General features: G+C 43.3%; 2 protein-coding genes across 2 annotated transcripts in view; both read right to left on the reverse strand.

Annotated features, from left to right (window-relative positions):
- Window positions 1-2,253, reverse strand: part of LOC135573977 (PTB-containing, cubilin and LRP1-interacting protein-like) — a 67,007-nt gene extending 64,754 nt beyond the window's left edge. The window contains exon 1 of the mRNA XM_065024547.1: window positions 2,040-2,253. Coding sequence (XP_064880619.1) covers window positions 2,040-2,069 — 30 coding nt within the window. The 5' untranslated portion in view covers window positions 2,070-2,253. The remainder of the gene's footprint in view (window positions 1-2,039) is intronic.
- Window positions 2,254-4,072: 1,819 nt separating this feature from the next.
- LOC115136907 (delta and Notch-like epidermal growth factor-related receptor) overlaps window positions 4,073-16,491 on the reverse strand; it is a 90,060-nt gene continuing 77,641 nt past the window's right edge. The window contains exons 8-13 of the mRNA XM_029672813.2: window positions 12,701-12,931; window positions 7,213-7,335; window positions 6,607-6,720; window positions 6,256-6,387; window positions 5,901-6,147; window positions 4,073-5,358 (exon numbers count right to left, since the gene is read on the reverse strand). Coding sequence (XP_029528673.1) covers window positions 5,247-5,358; window positions 5,901-6,147; window positions 6,256-6,387; window positions 6,607-6,720; window positions 7,213-7,335; window positions 12,701-12,931 — 959 coding nt within the window. The 3' untranslated portion in view covers window positions 4,073-5,246. The remainder of the gene's footprint in view (window positions 5,359-5,900; window positions 6,148-6,255; window positions 6,388-6,606; window positions 6,721-7,212; window positions 7,336-12,700; window positions 12,932-16,491) is intronic.

The following is a 16,491-nucleotide window of genomic DNA, read 5'->3' on the forward strand; positions in this document are numbered from 1 at the left end:
AAGCCAGCCTCAATGAGCGGCTTGCCCCGCGCCCCTGGATATCAAAATACGTGTCATTAACCATTTTTCACCACTTCCAAACAGGTCAGAGAATCCGTGTTAATTACTTGAACTGTAGGCTAAGTGATTAATGACACCTCGGTTTGCTGTAATTTCATTGTGGCTATGTGAGACTATGGTGCAGAGTTCCCCGACTTGCGGCCTGCGGGCTGAACATGGCCTGCGGGTGATTTATTTATTTGGCCCCCCAAGTTCTGCCCCCCCCCCCCCCTCAAAAAAGTGTTTTTAATTTAGTATTTTTATTGTTGGACATAAAAGCCTGTAAAAACACCAGCAAATCAGGTCCAAGTGATTTTAACTTGGGGAATCTGTTCCAAAGTATTCCCACGTATAAAGGCAGTGGTGTAAAATACTTAAGTAAAAATACTTTAAAGTACTACTTAAGTCATTTGGGGGGTATCTATACTTTACTTTACTATTTATATTTTTGACAACTTTTAATTTACTACATTCCTAAAGAAAATAATGTACTTTTTACTCCATACATTTTACCTGACAACCAAAAGTGCTTGTTACATTTTAAATGCTTACCAGGACAGGAAAATTGTCCAATTCACAGACTTATCAAGAGAACATCCCTGGTCATCCCTATTGCCTCTGATTTGGCGGACTCACTTGGAATTGTACCCCTGCTATCTGTAAATTATGTCTGAGTGTTGGAGTGTTCCCCTGGCTATCTGTAAATGATGTCTGAGTGTTGGCGTGTTCCCCTGGCTATCTGTAAATTATGTCTCAGTGTTGGAGTGTACCGCTGGTTATCTGTAAATTATGTCTGAGTGTTGGAGTGTTCCCCTGGCTATCTGTAAATGATGTCTGAGTGTTGGAGTGTTCCCCTGGCTATCTGTAAATGATGTCTCAGTATTGGAGTGTACCGCTGGCTATCTGTAAATGATGTCTCAGTGTTGGAGTGTTCCCCTGGCTATCTGTAAATGATGTCTGAGTGTTGGAGTGTACCCCTGGCTATCTGTAAATTATGTCTGAGTGTTGGAGTGTTCCCCTGGCTATCTGTAAATGATGTCTGAGTGTTGGACTGTACCCCTGGCTATCTGTAAATGATGTCTCAGTGTTGGAGTGTTCCCCTGGCTAAAAAAACAAGAACTTTATGTAAGGAATTTGAAATGATTCATACTTTTAATTTTACTTTTGATACTTGTGTATATTTTAACAGTGCCATTTACTTTAAAACAAAATACCTTTATACTTTTACTCAAGCAGTATTTTGCTGGGTGACTCACTTGAGTCATTTTCTATGAAGGTATATTTACTTTTACTCAAGTATGACAGTTGGGTACTTTTTACACCCCTGTATAATAGAGATATATGTCATATTATATACAAATGTAAGCAAGGTTTGAAATGATGTTTCAGTCAAATATTAGATCTGTTTGGGCTTCTTGCAGTCAATTTGCAGTCTACAAATGATTTGTAATTATGTTCTGGCACCCTGACCATCCGCTCAAGGTGATTCCTGCTATAGGATGTTCCATGACCTCTGCAACATTACTCAAACTAAAAAACAGCAAGTAGATGTTACACAATACAGCACATTCTCGGAATGGTTTATCATGATGAAAAACAGAAGGCCAGGAGTCTGATAAACATATATCTTACACTGTAACCTAGGCATATATGAATGTATGAACGCGACACAACGTAGCCTAGATCTAGTTGGGTAATGGGGTTACTCGGGAGAGGGAAGAGGCAACACGAAAGGGAGAGAGTATTTGAATTAAGCAAAACGAGCCCACCATCGCGCAGCCGGCCACCTGCGTAATAAAACAATAATGTGTGCAGTGATAGGACTGAAACACACAAACCATCCAGGAAAGCCTTTGTGTTTTGCATCTGAGCAAAAAAACACAAACAAAAAAACACATCAAAGCAGGTTAATATGCACGATGGTATTTCATACCGTTAAAAATGAGACAGACAAACATCCCATAAATATGCGCTGGTCAGGAATACTAATCCAACCATACCTGCAATCGCTCTGTCGCTGGCTGCCACATTTTAGTAGAATCAAAGGTTTCCGTAACTACTGCTGCTGGTTATTCTCTATGTAGTCCAGCTCACATCTGCTTGTTCTCGACGCTTGCTTCTCCTCTTCTGCAATCTGGAGAAAACAGACAGTGAATTCCAATGGAGCTTGATGAAGCTTTCGCCTGCGAGCAGTTCCCGAGACTGGTCTGCAAGGGGCGGTAGCGACAGCCGCAAGGAAGGGCAGGACAGGGGGCCAGAGAACCCTTTTTTACAGACATACAAACTTTCCTGCTTGAATGTCGCAAAATAATTAAATTGACTGAATATTAAAGGCTCACATAAAAAATATTGTCATTATTTCAAGCAATTTTGGTCGGTGTTGCTTGGTTTACTAATTGCTGTGTGGTATTATGGTTTGCCCAAATGGTCATGGTTTTGATGGTTGATGGCGCACTTCTAAAAACCCTGTTTTAACAACAGACACATTCCAGCCTTCTGGCTCCAGTGAAGTGGCTCCGTCAGAACTGGCCATGACTCAGTTTATAGGAGTTGTGCCTACCAATGGGCCCCTACGAAGGCCAAACAGTTCCCCGTGACCCTGGAGGTCATGGAAAAGGGAAAATGGGTAGAGGTCAACAAAGGCTCCCCACTCGACTTCAGTGTAGGGTGAACCTCATCAATAACCACTGGCTCCTCTCAGCTCCACAAAGTGTGTGTGTATGTATGTATGTATGTGTCTGTCTGTCTGTCTGTCTGTCTGTCTGTCTGTCTGTGTGTGTGTGAATGCGTGTGGCTCTGTGTGTTTGTGTGTCCATGCGTGAATACGTGTGTGTGACTCGGTGTGTTTGCGTGTGTGTCCATGCGTTCACATGTGTGTGTGTGTGTGTGTGTGTGTGTAGGCGCAGTGAGTGACGAGATGACGCCACAGCCAGCCTGTATTTACAGATGTTTACTCTGGGAACATCTGGATTAAGCAGGAGGTCACCAAGGCCGCACACAGGGCTAACAACACTCCTTATATGGGTATTTCCCACTGCTGACATGTTGTCTGGGGCAACTGGGCATGGAGAGACTGTCTATTGGTGGAAACATGTTACCATTTTCCTATGGTAGTGGGTACTGCATCTATGGACACTCCTTATATGGGTATTTCCCACTGCTGACATGTTGTCTGGGGCAACTGGGCATGGAGAGACTGTCTATTGGTGGAAACATGTTACCATTTTCCTATGGTAGTGGGTACTGCATCTATGGACACTCCTTATTCTGGCCAGTGTTGTTGAGTTCCTATAGTGTCCCTGTATTTAGCATGTCTTTTGGTGGATTGATGCTAGATAACACCAGTACTTACAAAACTTGAGTTTTTCCTTCATTTGTTAAGATTGATTAGGTTCTCAGGAGTTGTGAAATGAACAATATTGATATAATACAAATTTGATTTGGTTTTCAAAGCACTAGTTTAGTCCAAAAATAGTACTTAGTCTTGTGCTTTGGAGGTTATCCAAACCCACTTCTCATGTCAAGTCGTGATTAATCACCTTTGCGACTTCAGTATTATTTTCCCATTTCAAGAGTATTGAGATCTAATTGCTGAGGTTTTGGTCACAATACATAAGAGATGCTGCTGGAGTTGGATTGGACAAAATAAATACTGATTCCATTCCAAGGTTAGCTGTCCATTAAGAGTCCAGAAGGCAGACAAAAGAAAGGGACAACATGGAGAACAATGACGAGTGAAGGCTGAACTCCAGCAACACCAGTAGAGCTGGAGCACAGTGGTGAAGACGGCCAAAGACCACACTAAGTGAAGATCCTTTGTTGCTGCCCAATGCTCCAGCCGGCGTGACGGGATGAGTGAGTCAATGAGGTTATACATATTAAATTCATGTTTATACACGTGTATTACAATGACCAAGTCTTGTCATAGTACATTTCCATTGAGTCAACAGAACCCTGTGAGTCAAATGTTTTCCTAGACACAAATAGACCTCTGGTGTCATAATAAGAACAAACACGAGACACCAGCTGGGTTTGTGTTCACTTCAACCTTTATTGTTACATCATTGAACATAGATAATAATCATGTGGTTCTTCTCTTAAAAAAAAGATGACCCTAGTAGGCAAAACATCAGTCAAGTGGACAGCTCACTCGGTGCTCCGGGTGGGCGGAGATTTCTAAAGAACCAATGGAATGGTTTAAAATGTGCCGCCCATCCGGCGCCCCAAACGAATGCACCCAGGGGTTGACCCTGAGTGGAACAACACAACCGCACACAGACAGACAGAGAGAGAGAGACCTATACCTGGGACACAGAAGCACATATATTACAGGAGCAGACCCACCAGCTGACCCCCACCTGTCAATCATCCACTCAAGACCCGCTCACCCCACCAGTCAGTCATCCACTCAAGACCCGCCCACTGGCTACTCCGACCACTCCTGCAAAACACAATTATTACTCTTCCTTTATTTGTACAGAACTTGCATGTAAATAATAAAAACATGACAACCAATGTTTTTTTAAAATGCTGTTCTAAAGCTTCCCTCCATAGTGTACATCTCTTCTACCTCTACCCTGACGTTGTTGCCTGAAGGAGGTGACGATTTTGCCATAAACCTGGCAAAGACACAGTAAATCAACCACAATATACGGAGGGTTTCAAACTTATGCAGAAAACATTGAATCTACCCATGCACCAAGTAAGGCAACCTACTGTAGATTTTTTTATATAGAAAGATATATCGTACTGCACTATGACAAGTGCACCTATTTCTACCACACCTGTAAGACCTCCTATCAACAGCCTCTGCTGAATCTACACTTTAAACTGAGCTCATGTGTCGGTGAGGGACATCAGGAACCACCCCCTCTAGGAACCCAATGGCATCCTGGGTAATGTAGTCACATTCTACTGGAGAGAAGAAGCAACCAAGATGGCAGTATCACCCAACACCTACTAAAAAAGGTACGCTCTTATGCTACAGTAGCTTTATGGATATTCCAACAGATTTCCCGCATAACTATTGTTTGGGTTTTTTCTCCACTACATTTATTTTGTTCATTTTTATCTAAAGAAATACTAAATGGTTTGCATTAACTGAATTTGTGTGTATTGGTGCACGGCCGAACATGTGTAGTTAGTTGTGTGTGTGAACAGGTGATGCGTGATACTGTGTGTGGGTGGGTGTGCTGCCTCTGTGTTTTCTACAAATCTTTTGTTTTGATCAGAGTGACCAGGGGCTTGTCGTCAGGGCTGTAGTCCTCGTAGGTGATGGGTGCAGCGTCGTACATTGCCGGCCGGGACTTCTTCCCAAATCTGAGAGAGGGGAAGAAAACACATATTTGGAACATCACTTCAGGTAGGACAGCTAGCTACATGCAAGACAGTTCCTAATGTTTCAAGTGTAGAGTTGCTAGGTTGAGAAGTAAATACAGGTGAATGTATGGTTATAAAGGAGATGCTGCATGTTACAAACAGAGTAATAGAAGAGGCATTACACATTTATCCACAGTGTATTACAGGTGAGTATACCCTAGTGCTGGTAATCTTCCAAGATTAGCCTGAAATCTACCGGAATGGGCCTTTGTCTCATATATGACATTGTTATTGAGTATTGCATTGTTGGGTTTTAAGTTTTCAAGAAAGGCATTTCACTGTACTTGTGCATGTGACATTAAAAACATGAATGGGCCTTAATCTCCCAGTTAAGAGCAAAGCTAAAACAGTAGGTGTTTCTAATGGCTGAATCAATTTAATACATTAAATATTAACAATGTTGAGGCACTTGTATACTCATAGTAAGCAAGCCTAGTCTACCCTGAGGTGTGACTTGTTCAGAGAGCTTTGTGCCGTCTCACCTGGCGTGGCGGATGGAGGCGATGGCGTTGCTGAACTCGCTGTCGATGCTGCGGCAGTTGTAGAACTCCTGGTAGGCATGGCGAGATGAGCCCTGGTACTCGATGCGGCTGATGCGGCAGATGCCCACGATGAGGATGATGAGCATGAGGACGAAGGCCACGCACAGGGCGCCGATGATGATGTAGAGGGAGTGACGCGGCATGTTGGTCAGGGTGTCCTCGGGATGGGTGGTCTTCCACTGCAAGTCTGAGAGAGAAACAGACAGACTTATGAATAACCTAAGAAAGGCATGTACATGTAATCATATTGCATCATTTACTCCGACAACAAGGGGATACTGGGTAATGTACTTACGTATCTCACAGCTGGCCCCTACCCAGCCTGGGGGGCAGTGGCAGGTGTATGCATTTGATTGGTCGATGCAGGTTCCTCCGTGATGACAGGGATTGCTCTCACACTCGTTGATGTCAACCTCACAGTCCTCCCCTGAGATAAACATAACCCCCCCCCCCCGCCCACTATTGGTTAACTGGAAAAGCAGGTACAGGTATACTTTGAGAGGGTTCGGAGGTGGAGCGCTCCCTAGTCAGAACAGCCTACTCCCACCAGTGTCCCCAAGGCCTACTATAATAGACTGGGTGACAGACATGTGTACTCACACGCACACACACACAAAAAACACACACACAGAGTTGAAATGCTCACCAAGGTAACCAGGTGGGCAGACACAGGTGGCGTTGAGGCCCACACTCTCACAGTGTCCTCCGTTCTGACAGTGAGCCTTCAGACAAGGATCCCTGTAGATCTCACAGTGTCTGCCTGCACAGGGACACACACATATGACCCATTAATGACACACACACACGCAGTACTCTCTACAGACCTGGGTTCAAATACCTTTGGAAATATTTCAAACACTTTAAGCATTTGCTTTAGCCTGTCTGGAGTGCCAGGAGGGCTGTGTTTGCACTTTTAGGACTTTTGTATTGGCTCATTGCAACAGACAAGCTCATTAAAAGGAGAGCATAAATATTTGAAATGATTACAAATAGTATTTGAATCCAGGTCTGCTTTACACATGACAGTTTACACCAACACCACCTCGCAATTTACTACACATACTGTAGACAACACACAATCATTTATATGGACACATTCATAATACAGGGTGTATAAACTCATCGAATTAGCATACATATTGCAGCATCAGCATCATCACACAATCCCACCCCAGGATAACATACTTAAAACTGTCCCCGTTGAGTCACATTGGATTGAAATCAATACACACACACACACACACACCCCTACCTTCATACTGGGGAGTGCAGGCACATTCATAAGCGTTGATGAGGTCTCTGCAGGTAGCAGAGTTCTGGCAGGGGGCTGACAGACACTCGTTGTATTCTTCCTCACAGTACAGACCATGGTACCCTGGGAGACACACCACACACACACACATAAAGTCACACTGTCTTTGATCATAATATTAGATGACAGTTCAAGTAATGATTATGTTTAGATATCACTAACGAGAAGATCAGGGTGATAGACTCCTCAGCACACAATTTATTTTATGAGGGGGAGTTAAAAGTGGTTTAATGTACCTTTATTTATATATAGAGATGATCACTTAGATGGAACAAGCAAAACCTTGTGGATGTTACATCCACAGACATCTTATTAAATTAATTATAGATGCAATTCTATGGTTACGTCGATATAGCCATGATTCAGCCGTGACTGTTAGTGATGTCTTATATGCAGTACACTCCAGTTACCACTAGGTGGCAGGTTTGCACTGGGACAGAACTGTGGGTCTTGGTGTTTTTCCCTATAAAAGATTAAGCAGTATGAGCCCAAGGTCAGAACACAGATTGACAGAATCTCAAAGTTGATGTAGGACATTGTGTTCTTTCTTCAGAGCTTACAAGCAGAAGCTACCGTACTGAGTATAGACATGTCAGTAAGTGTGATGCATGCATGAGTGTGTGTAGGGCTGTGTGTGTCTGGCTTTCTGCTGGTGTGTGCATGTGTTTGTCGTTCACCATGAGAGGAAACATTTACATACAAAGTAAGCCTTGATAAATGCCAGAGGTTCTCATAAAAAATCCAGTGAAATGTCAAGTGCCTTTCCCAGACTCCCAGACCCATATCCTCTGGCTAGTCTGACTCTGCTCTGCCTGATAGGGATACAGGAAGCCTGGGATCCACTAGAGTATATATCAGATCCCTCACAGCCTCCTCTCCTCGTAGAGGACGCAGACACCAGCTGGCATATTGATGAACAGGAGAAAAGGTCAATTATATCCTTAAACGAGTCTGATTGCAAATCACCAATGACATCATTCCCGTTAGATGGGGGCTGTCTGAATGGAGATGTGTGATTGGATGGCATCTGCCCAACTAGTGTAGTCAAACAATGGTTGCAGACAGACAATGGTCTGGAAGGAAGCGCAAAGCAACTGTCTCACCTAATAAAAAGAGATCCTAATAAAAATCAATCAGATGAGAGGAGAGGGAGAGGGAAATGAGGTGAGGAAGAGATGGAGAGAAGAGGAGGACAGAGAGAGGGACAGAAAGCCAAAGAGAGAAAGAGATGAAGAGAAATGGAGAACAGAGAAAAGGTTAGCGTGAAAGGTGAAAAGCGATATTATGTGTGAATATACCGTGTGATATGTGGAAACATACTGTGTGATATTTTGTGTGCATATACTATGTGAATATACTGTGTGAATATACTGTGTGAATATACTGTGTGAACATACTGTGTGAACATACTGTGTGAACATACTGTGTGAACATAATGTGTGAATATACTGTGTGAACATACTGTGTGAACATACTGTGTGAACATACTGTGTGAACATACTGTGTGAACATACTGTGTGAACATACTGTGTGAATATACTGTGTGAACATACTGTGTGAATATACTGTGTGAATGTACTGTGTGAACATACTGTGTGAATGTACTGTGTGATATTATGTGTGAACATACTGTATGAACATACTGTGTGAACATACTGTTTGATATTATGTATGAACATACTGTGTGAACATACTGTATGAACATACTGTGTGAACATACTGTTTGATATTATGTATGAACATACTATGTAAACATACTGTGTGAACATACTGTGTGAACATACTGTATGAACATACTGTGTGAACATACTGTGTGATATTATGTATGAACATACTGTGTGAACATACTGTGTGAACATACTCTGTGATATTATGTATGAACATACTGTGTAAACATACTGGGTGAAATTATGTATGAACATACTATGTAAACATACTGGGTGAAATGATGTATGAACATACTGTGTGAACATACTGTGTGAACATACTGTTTGATATTATGTATGAACATACTGTGTGAACATACTGTGTGAACATACTGTGTGATATTATGTATGAACATACTGTGTGAACATACTGTGTGAACATACTGTGTGATATTATGTATGAACATACTGTGTGAACATACTGTGTGAACATACTGTGTGAACATACTGTGTGATATTATGTATGAACATACTGTGTGAACATACTGTGTGAACATACTGTGTGATATTATGTATGAACATACTGTGTGAACATACTGTGTGATATTATGTATGAACATACTGTGTGAACATACTGTCTGTGCATTTGGAAAGTATTCAGACCACTTCCCTTTTCCAAATTTAGAAACGTTACAGCCTTTTTTTCTTTTTTTTCCCATTTTTCTCCCCAATTTCGTGGTATCCAATTGTTGTAGTAGCTACTATCTTGTCTCATCGTTACAACTCCCGTACGGGCTTGGGAGAGACGAAGGTTGAAAGTCATGCGTCCTCCGATACACAACCCAACCAAGCCGCACTGCTTTTTAACAGCGCATCCAACCCGGAATCCAGCCGCACCAATGTGTCGGAGGAAACGTGCACCTGGCAAACTTGGTTAGCGCGCACTGCGCCCGGCCCGCCACAGGAGTCGCTGGTGCGCGATGAGACAAGGACATCCCTACCGACCAATCCCTCCCTAACCCGGACGACGCTAGGCCAATTGTGCGTCGCCCCATGGACCTCCCGGTCGCGGCCGGTTACGACAGAGCCTGGGCGCGAACCCAGGGACTCTGATGGCCCTTAACCACTGCGCCACCCGGGAGGCCCTTAGAAACATTACAGCCTTAATCTAAAATGTATTAAATAAAACATTTTCTTCACCAATCTACACACAATACCCGATAATGAATTTTTAGCAAAGCTAAAATACCTTATTTACATAAGTATTCAGAACCTTTGCTATGGGACTTGAGCTCAGGTTCATCTGTCCCGACTTCCACCGAAGTTGGTTTCTCTCCTTGTTCGGGCAGCGCTAGGCATCTCCGGTCTTCTAGCCATCACTTCTAGCCAAGTGCATGTGCACGTTTTTTCTGGTGCCCGACGGGTTTTGTACCCATTTGTTTGTTGTTCTGATTTCCGGTGATTTTATGAATAAAACTGCTCCGTTGATTACCCAGTTTTGCTCTCCTGCGCCTGACTTCCCTGCCGCCAGTTACGCAGTCCCTAACAGCATGTTTCCATTGATCATCCTTGAGATGTTTCTACAACTTGATTGGAGTCCACCTGTGGTAAATTCAATTGATTGGACATGATTTGGAAAGGCACACACCTATCTATATAAAGTCCCACAGTTGACAGTGCATGTCAGAGCAAAAACCAAACCATTAGGTTGAAGGAATTGTCCATAGAGCTCTGAGACAGGATTGTGTCAAGGCACATATCAGGCGAAGGGTACCAAAACATTTCTGCAACATTGAAGGTCCCCAAGAACACAGTGGTGTCCTTCATTCTTAAATGTAACCACCAAGACTCTTCCTAGAGCTGGCCACCCGGCCAAACTGAGCAATCGGGGGAGAAGGGCCTTGGTCAGGGATGTGACCAAGAACCCGATGGTCACTCTGACAGAGCTCCAGAGTTCCTCTGTGGAGATGGGAGAACCTTCCAGAAGGCCAATCTCCACAGCACTCCACCAATCAGGCCTTTATGGCTGAATGGCCAGACGGAAGCCACTCCTCTGCAAAAGACACATGACAGCTCGCTTGGAGTTTGCCAAAAGGCACCTAAGGACTTTCAGACCATGAGAAACAAGATTCTCTGGTCTGATGAAACCAAGACTCTTTGGTTTGAATGCCAAGCCTCAGATCTGGAGGAAACTTAGCACCATCCCTACGGTAAAGCATGGTGGTGGCAGTATCATGCTGTGGGGATGTTTTTCAGCGGCAGGGACTGGGAGACTAGTTAGGATCGAGACAAAGATGAACGGCGCAAAGTACAAAGAGATCCTTGATGAAAACCTGCTCCAGAGTGGTCAGGACCTCAGACTTGGGCGAGGTTCACCTTCCAACAGGACAACAACCCTAAGCACACAGCTAAGACAACACAGGAGTCTCAATGTCCTTGAGTGGCCCGGCCAGAGCCCGGACCTGAACGAACATCTCTGGAGAGACCTGAAAATAGCTGTGCAATGACGCTCCCCATCCAACCTGACAGAGCTTGAGAGGATATGCAGAGAAGAATGGGAGAAACTCCCCAAGTACAGGTGTGCAAAGCTTGTTGCGTCATACCCAAGAAGACTCAAGGCTGTAATCACTGCCAAAGGTGCTTCAACAAAGGGTCTGAATACTTGTGTAAATGTGATAGTTTTTTATTTTTACTAAATAAATAAAAAAACGTTTTTGCTTTGTCATTATGAGGTATTGTGTATAGAGGGGGAAAAACTATTTAATCCATTTTAGAATAAGGCTGTAACGTAACAAAATGTGGAAAAAGTGAAGGGGTCTGAATACCTTCCGAATGCCCTGTACAGTATATATGGGAATGAATATACTGTACCAATGCAAGATCTGAGGTTGTTTCAATGAGAGAACAAATAACATAACGCAATGGTATCAGATAATAATATACTAATAAGAGTATGAACACAGTGAGAAGTATCTGGCTACAGAGGACAGTCTGAATGGATAGTGTGATCCCCAAAGGAACTATTTTAAGTGAAGTGATCTAAAATGGTGGAATTGGGTTGTTTCTGTAAAAAAAAATTTTGAGTGTCTCTCACTCCCCTCTCCATCCAACCTAAGATGGCAAATTACATCAAAATGAAAACTGAAAGGCAGAAAGATATATAAAGGGAACTCTAGGACAGACTGATAGGGAGGAGCAGCAGTCTGTCACACTGTGTTGATTCTTCTACTGATAGGGTCATTCTCCTGCAGTCACACCCAGACCTGGGCTTAAATACTATTTGAAATATTTCCAATATTACTACCATTTGTTTAAGCCTGCCTGGAGTGCCAAGGGTTTGCAATTTTGCGACTATTCTATTGGTTCCCTTGTACCAGGCAAGCTCAATCAAGCCCAGCTAAAGTAATTGAAATGATTTCAAATAGTATTTGAACCCAGGTCTGGTCACACAGCTGGGTAATTGCTGAATAAGGGATAATGATTTGTCATCATTCCACACCATTAATCTGAGCATGGAGCCATAAAAACAGTGGCACTCTGTGTCTGCATCAATGATACCACTGGGTGGGTTGGGGAATGGGTTGTGGAATAGCGAGTAGTAACAATGCTAATTTAAGATGCTGTATGTTACATGTGACAGGTTCACTGTAATATCATATGTATTGTGGGAGATTCAATCTGTTGGCTAGTTTTACAGCTCATCTATAGTGTGGGTAATGGGAGGTGGATCAGATTACCCCCCATACTAACACACGCTCGCACGCAGACACAGAATGGCTCACCTGGGACACACAGACACCTGAAGCTAGTGCCCACACTGCGGCAAATCCCGTGGGCACAGGGGTTGAGGGCACAGAAGTCCACCAACTGGGCACAGGTTGGGCCGGTAAAGCCGGCGGCACAGCTGCAGCCAAAGCCCAGGCCGGGACCCTGGGGAAAGCAGCTCCCGTTGTTGTGGCAGGGGCTGGAGGCACATGGGTCCACCCTCTGTTCACACATACTGCCCTGATACCCTGAGAGAGATGAAGGGAGAAAAAGAGTGAGTGAGAGGAGCGAGAAAGAGGGGGGGGGCATCTAGTCTGGTGGCAGGAATGCTGTGGGGTTCTGGGAGTGTGAAGGACCCCATTGTGGGTGTTGAGGTGGCTCTGTGGTCTCACTGGGATGTAGCCTACAGCGTCTGTTTTGTCTTCACACATACACAAACCCGTCCCCAGTCTCCCGCCCACAAACAAACAGGCACTGTTCTTCAACACAAGCCAGCAAGCACATACTTAAAGACATGCTCCGGTACTTTGGCGACTAGTAAGTATTTTTTAAACCTCCTGCTTTGGGCTGGATGTGTCCATGTGTAGTTCATACATGCATAATCTATGAGAAAGAAAGAAAATAATCTGTCTGAGACACACACAGAAACCCAGTGACTCCAGCAGATTATTCCTCCCTCTCTAAGGTGACAGTGAGATAATGTCCATCAGTCTGGATGATCCTGATCCTGAGTCCTCCCTGCAAATGAATCAGCAAATGAATCAGCAGACCCTATCTTCATCAGCCCGATGAACTACACACACTTACACAATCACTGACACAATCAACATGCTCCTGGGTTATATTGACTGTGTAACACACACAGGCCAACACACATACATAGGCTGACACAAACACCCTCATAAATGCTCACACACACACACTCATATACACACACACACACACACAGTCTCTTCACAATAATGCAGTCTCCTCTCTGCGCTACCATGGCGATGATCCTGATAAAAACACCATTCTCCTGAGGAGGGAGGGAGGACAGAGGGGAGGGTGGGGTGGAGGGAAGCGGCAAGGAGGGCACCTTGAGAGTGGCAGAGATTGTGGCAGCGATTACAGAAGGTGTGACAAAGTGGAGGTTTGATTGAGGGTGACCTCAATTTATGATCAGTCTTTCTCATAAGAGCATCAGGGTGTAGAAGGCTAGTGGGAGTAGAAAAGCCAGGTCAAACCAGGTAGACTGCAGAATTAGACGTTTGCCCAGGTCCCCTGGACGTCGGGAGATACATTCAATACCAGTCACTAGGGGCAACGTGAGCGCCTGTTACCATCGAGCAGGCTCACGGCTTGCTAGCGCGTTGTGGATGGAGATAGAGGACTTAAAAGGTCCTGAAGAAAAAGGTCCCATGTAAAAATAAAAAAATAAACTTTAGAGTGACTAAAATATCACACAATATTTTGGGGGATAGAAATGCTCACAATTTTAGAAAAAGGACTCTCTCTCATGGCCAACTATCAGGAAGTTTGAAAAGACACCCTGAGTGGGCAGGGAGCTTATATTCATGAGCTTGCCTTGACTTACAGCTCTTTGAAATGCCTATGTCAAGAAACTTGGACGCAGTGAGCAGTAAAATCATCTCAAGCTAATTTGGTGATACGCAATTAACTCAAACTACATTAAAATTGCATCACTAGCTCGGTTTCCATCCAACTGGCAACAAATTATCATGAGAATATTCAAAAAAATTACCAGTGGTGTGCTTCCACCAAACAGACTTGTTGCAGAGAAAAATCAGTATGTGATGACATAGTGAACACACAAAGACATGTTTCACTTAGGTTTTCATGTACCGGATCAAAATCTACAGTTCAATATGTTTTACACTCTACCGATAGTTTGTGTCAGAAAAACGATTGCTTTAAATAGCAAATTTGCCTACTCTGGTCTGGGCACCTGCGCTCTAGCCGACAGCTCGCAGATACAGTGCAGGTAGGCTGTGTGAGTACAGTAGGCTAGTCTACATGAGATTATTATGGATAAGAAGGAAAATATTTGTATTTGTCAAATGGCAGTCAAGCAGCGATCATCATGTCACCAGAATAAGACCCTCGATATTTATTGGAAAGGAGCATCAAGATCACCATGCACTTTCACCACCCTGTCATCATAACATCTGTAGACTAATAAACTGCATGGTTTCCGAGTCTTAGTGGGAGGACAACACACCATATCATCACGTGACTCTAAGTTTACTTCAATACAGTGGCGAAAAAAATAAAAAGAGGATATATAATGTTTTATTTTTGTATATGAGAGATTTTGTTTTTATTAACACATGAAAGAGCTTGTCTTTATGTCTTTTTTTTGGGGGCTTGCCTGTTATTTTGCCATTAATACATGTCACATATCAGTTTGCAAACAATGTAAAAATATATATATATATATTACACACACACACATAATTGAGTTAATAAAGCAGTGTACAAACAGGCAGCTCAAAAATGCAGGTGTTACAGCCTAGCTCAGTGCTTTGTGTGGTGGGGCAAACCAGCAGAAAATAGGAGCATTGTACCGTGATTGGCTCAGCATTGAACCGTGATTGGCTCAGTGTTCTGTCACTCATGGGGACACTACGTCACCCGCCTTTAATAAGGGTAGACATCAAGGATGTGAGCCCTTTGTGTGCTGCCATCGAGTTACATTAGAAGTGCCCTTCCAAGAAGGCTCAAGGTCATTGGTCACAGATAAAATTACGTCAAATCTACAGTAGCTTTGATTGGACTGATCAAGTCAACATCTTACTTTCAAAATCTTAGCTAGCAGTCATCATCATAAATCAAGACGACAATCAACTGGAAAATCCTTTTTAATCCTTGTCATACGAAGAGAAATAATGAAGAGAAATTATAGATAAAACGTATCGGTGCTCATCGGCCATTGGACATAAACATTACACAAGTTGGAAATTGCAAATTCAACAATGAGTTGTTTGGAAGGAATCGGTGACAGTAGCTAACCGCAAGCATATCAACTGGGAAGTCAGACTGGGAAAATACGTTTTGAACAGTCATCCAACTCAGAACTGTAAATCTTTGATGACAATTTTCCAACGAAGCACTGCCTCGAACAACAAGGCGAGTCCAAAAATGTATTGTATGCTGCTGCATAAATGATGTAATATGCCAGGGAGATATGGTCAGCCGTATAAGCCGTTTTGTTTTTAAAGGCAGTAAACGAGGCTGAATGAACTGTTTCGCTGCCAGACAAGGCTCCGCTGATAGCCAGCAGTGGTAAGGATTCACTCTGTGGTGCTGGAAAGAAAGCTCTGTTGTTGGGACAGCTTTATGGAGGACCTAACAGTTTGTGGGCACCGCTTGTCACCATTATAGTGCAATTCATGTATTGTTTAGTGTTGTGTTGTGGCGTTGCTGGCATGCACTTTGACCCACCATGATTTACATGCTAAAATCACCACTGCTTCGATATGATGGTTATTATATCTATATTTGCACATAAAAGGCATTTCCACCACCATTTCTCACATAGTTCATTTTATAGACACAAAAAGATCCCACCATGTCAAACAAACAAATTATCTGTCTCCATTTAGAGAATTGTACCGACACTTCCTGTTTCCATCTCAGCTGTCATGATTTTCTTTCATATGGTATGACTTTACTTGGATGGATGGAAACATGAGTTTTGAACGACCCTTCCCGCTCTTTTGTTCCATGCTGACTGAAGAACTAGCTAGCCAGTAACTAGCTAACACCAGACACAGATGAAGACCTAGCTAGCCAGTAACTAGCTAAC

The sequence above is a fragment of the Oncorhynchus nerka genome, linkage group LG11 (assembly GCF_034236695.1).
Source record: "Oncorhynchus nerka isolate Pitt River linkage group LG11, Oner_Uvic_2.0, whole genome shotgun sequence".
NCBI classification, from domain to species: Eukaryota; Metazoa; Chordata; class Actinopteri; order Salmoniformes; family Salmonidae; genus Oncorhynchus; species Oncorhynchus nerka.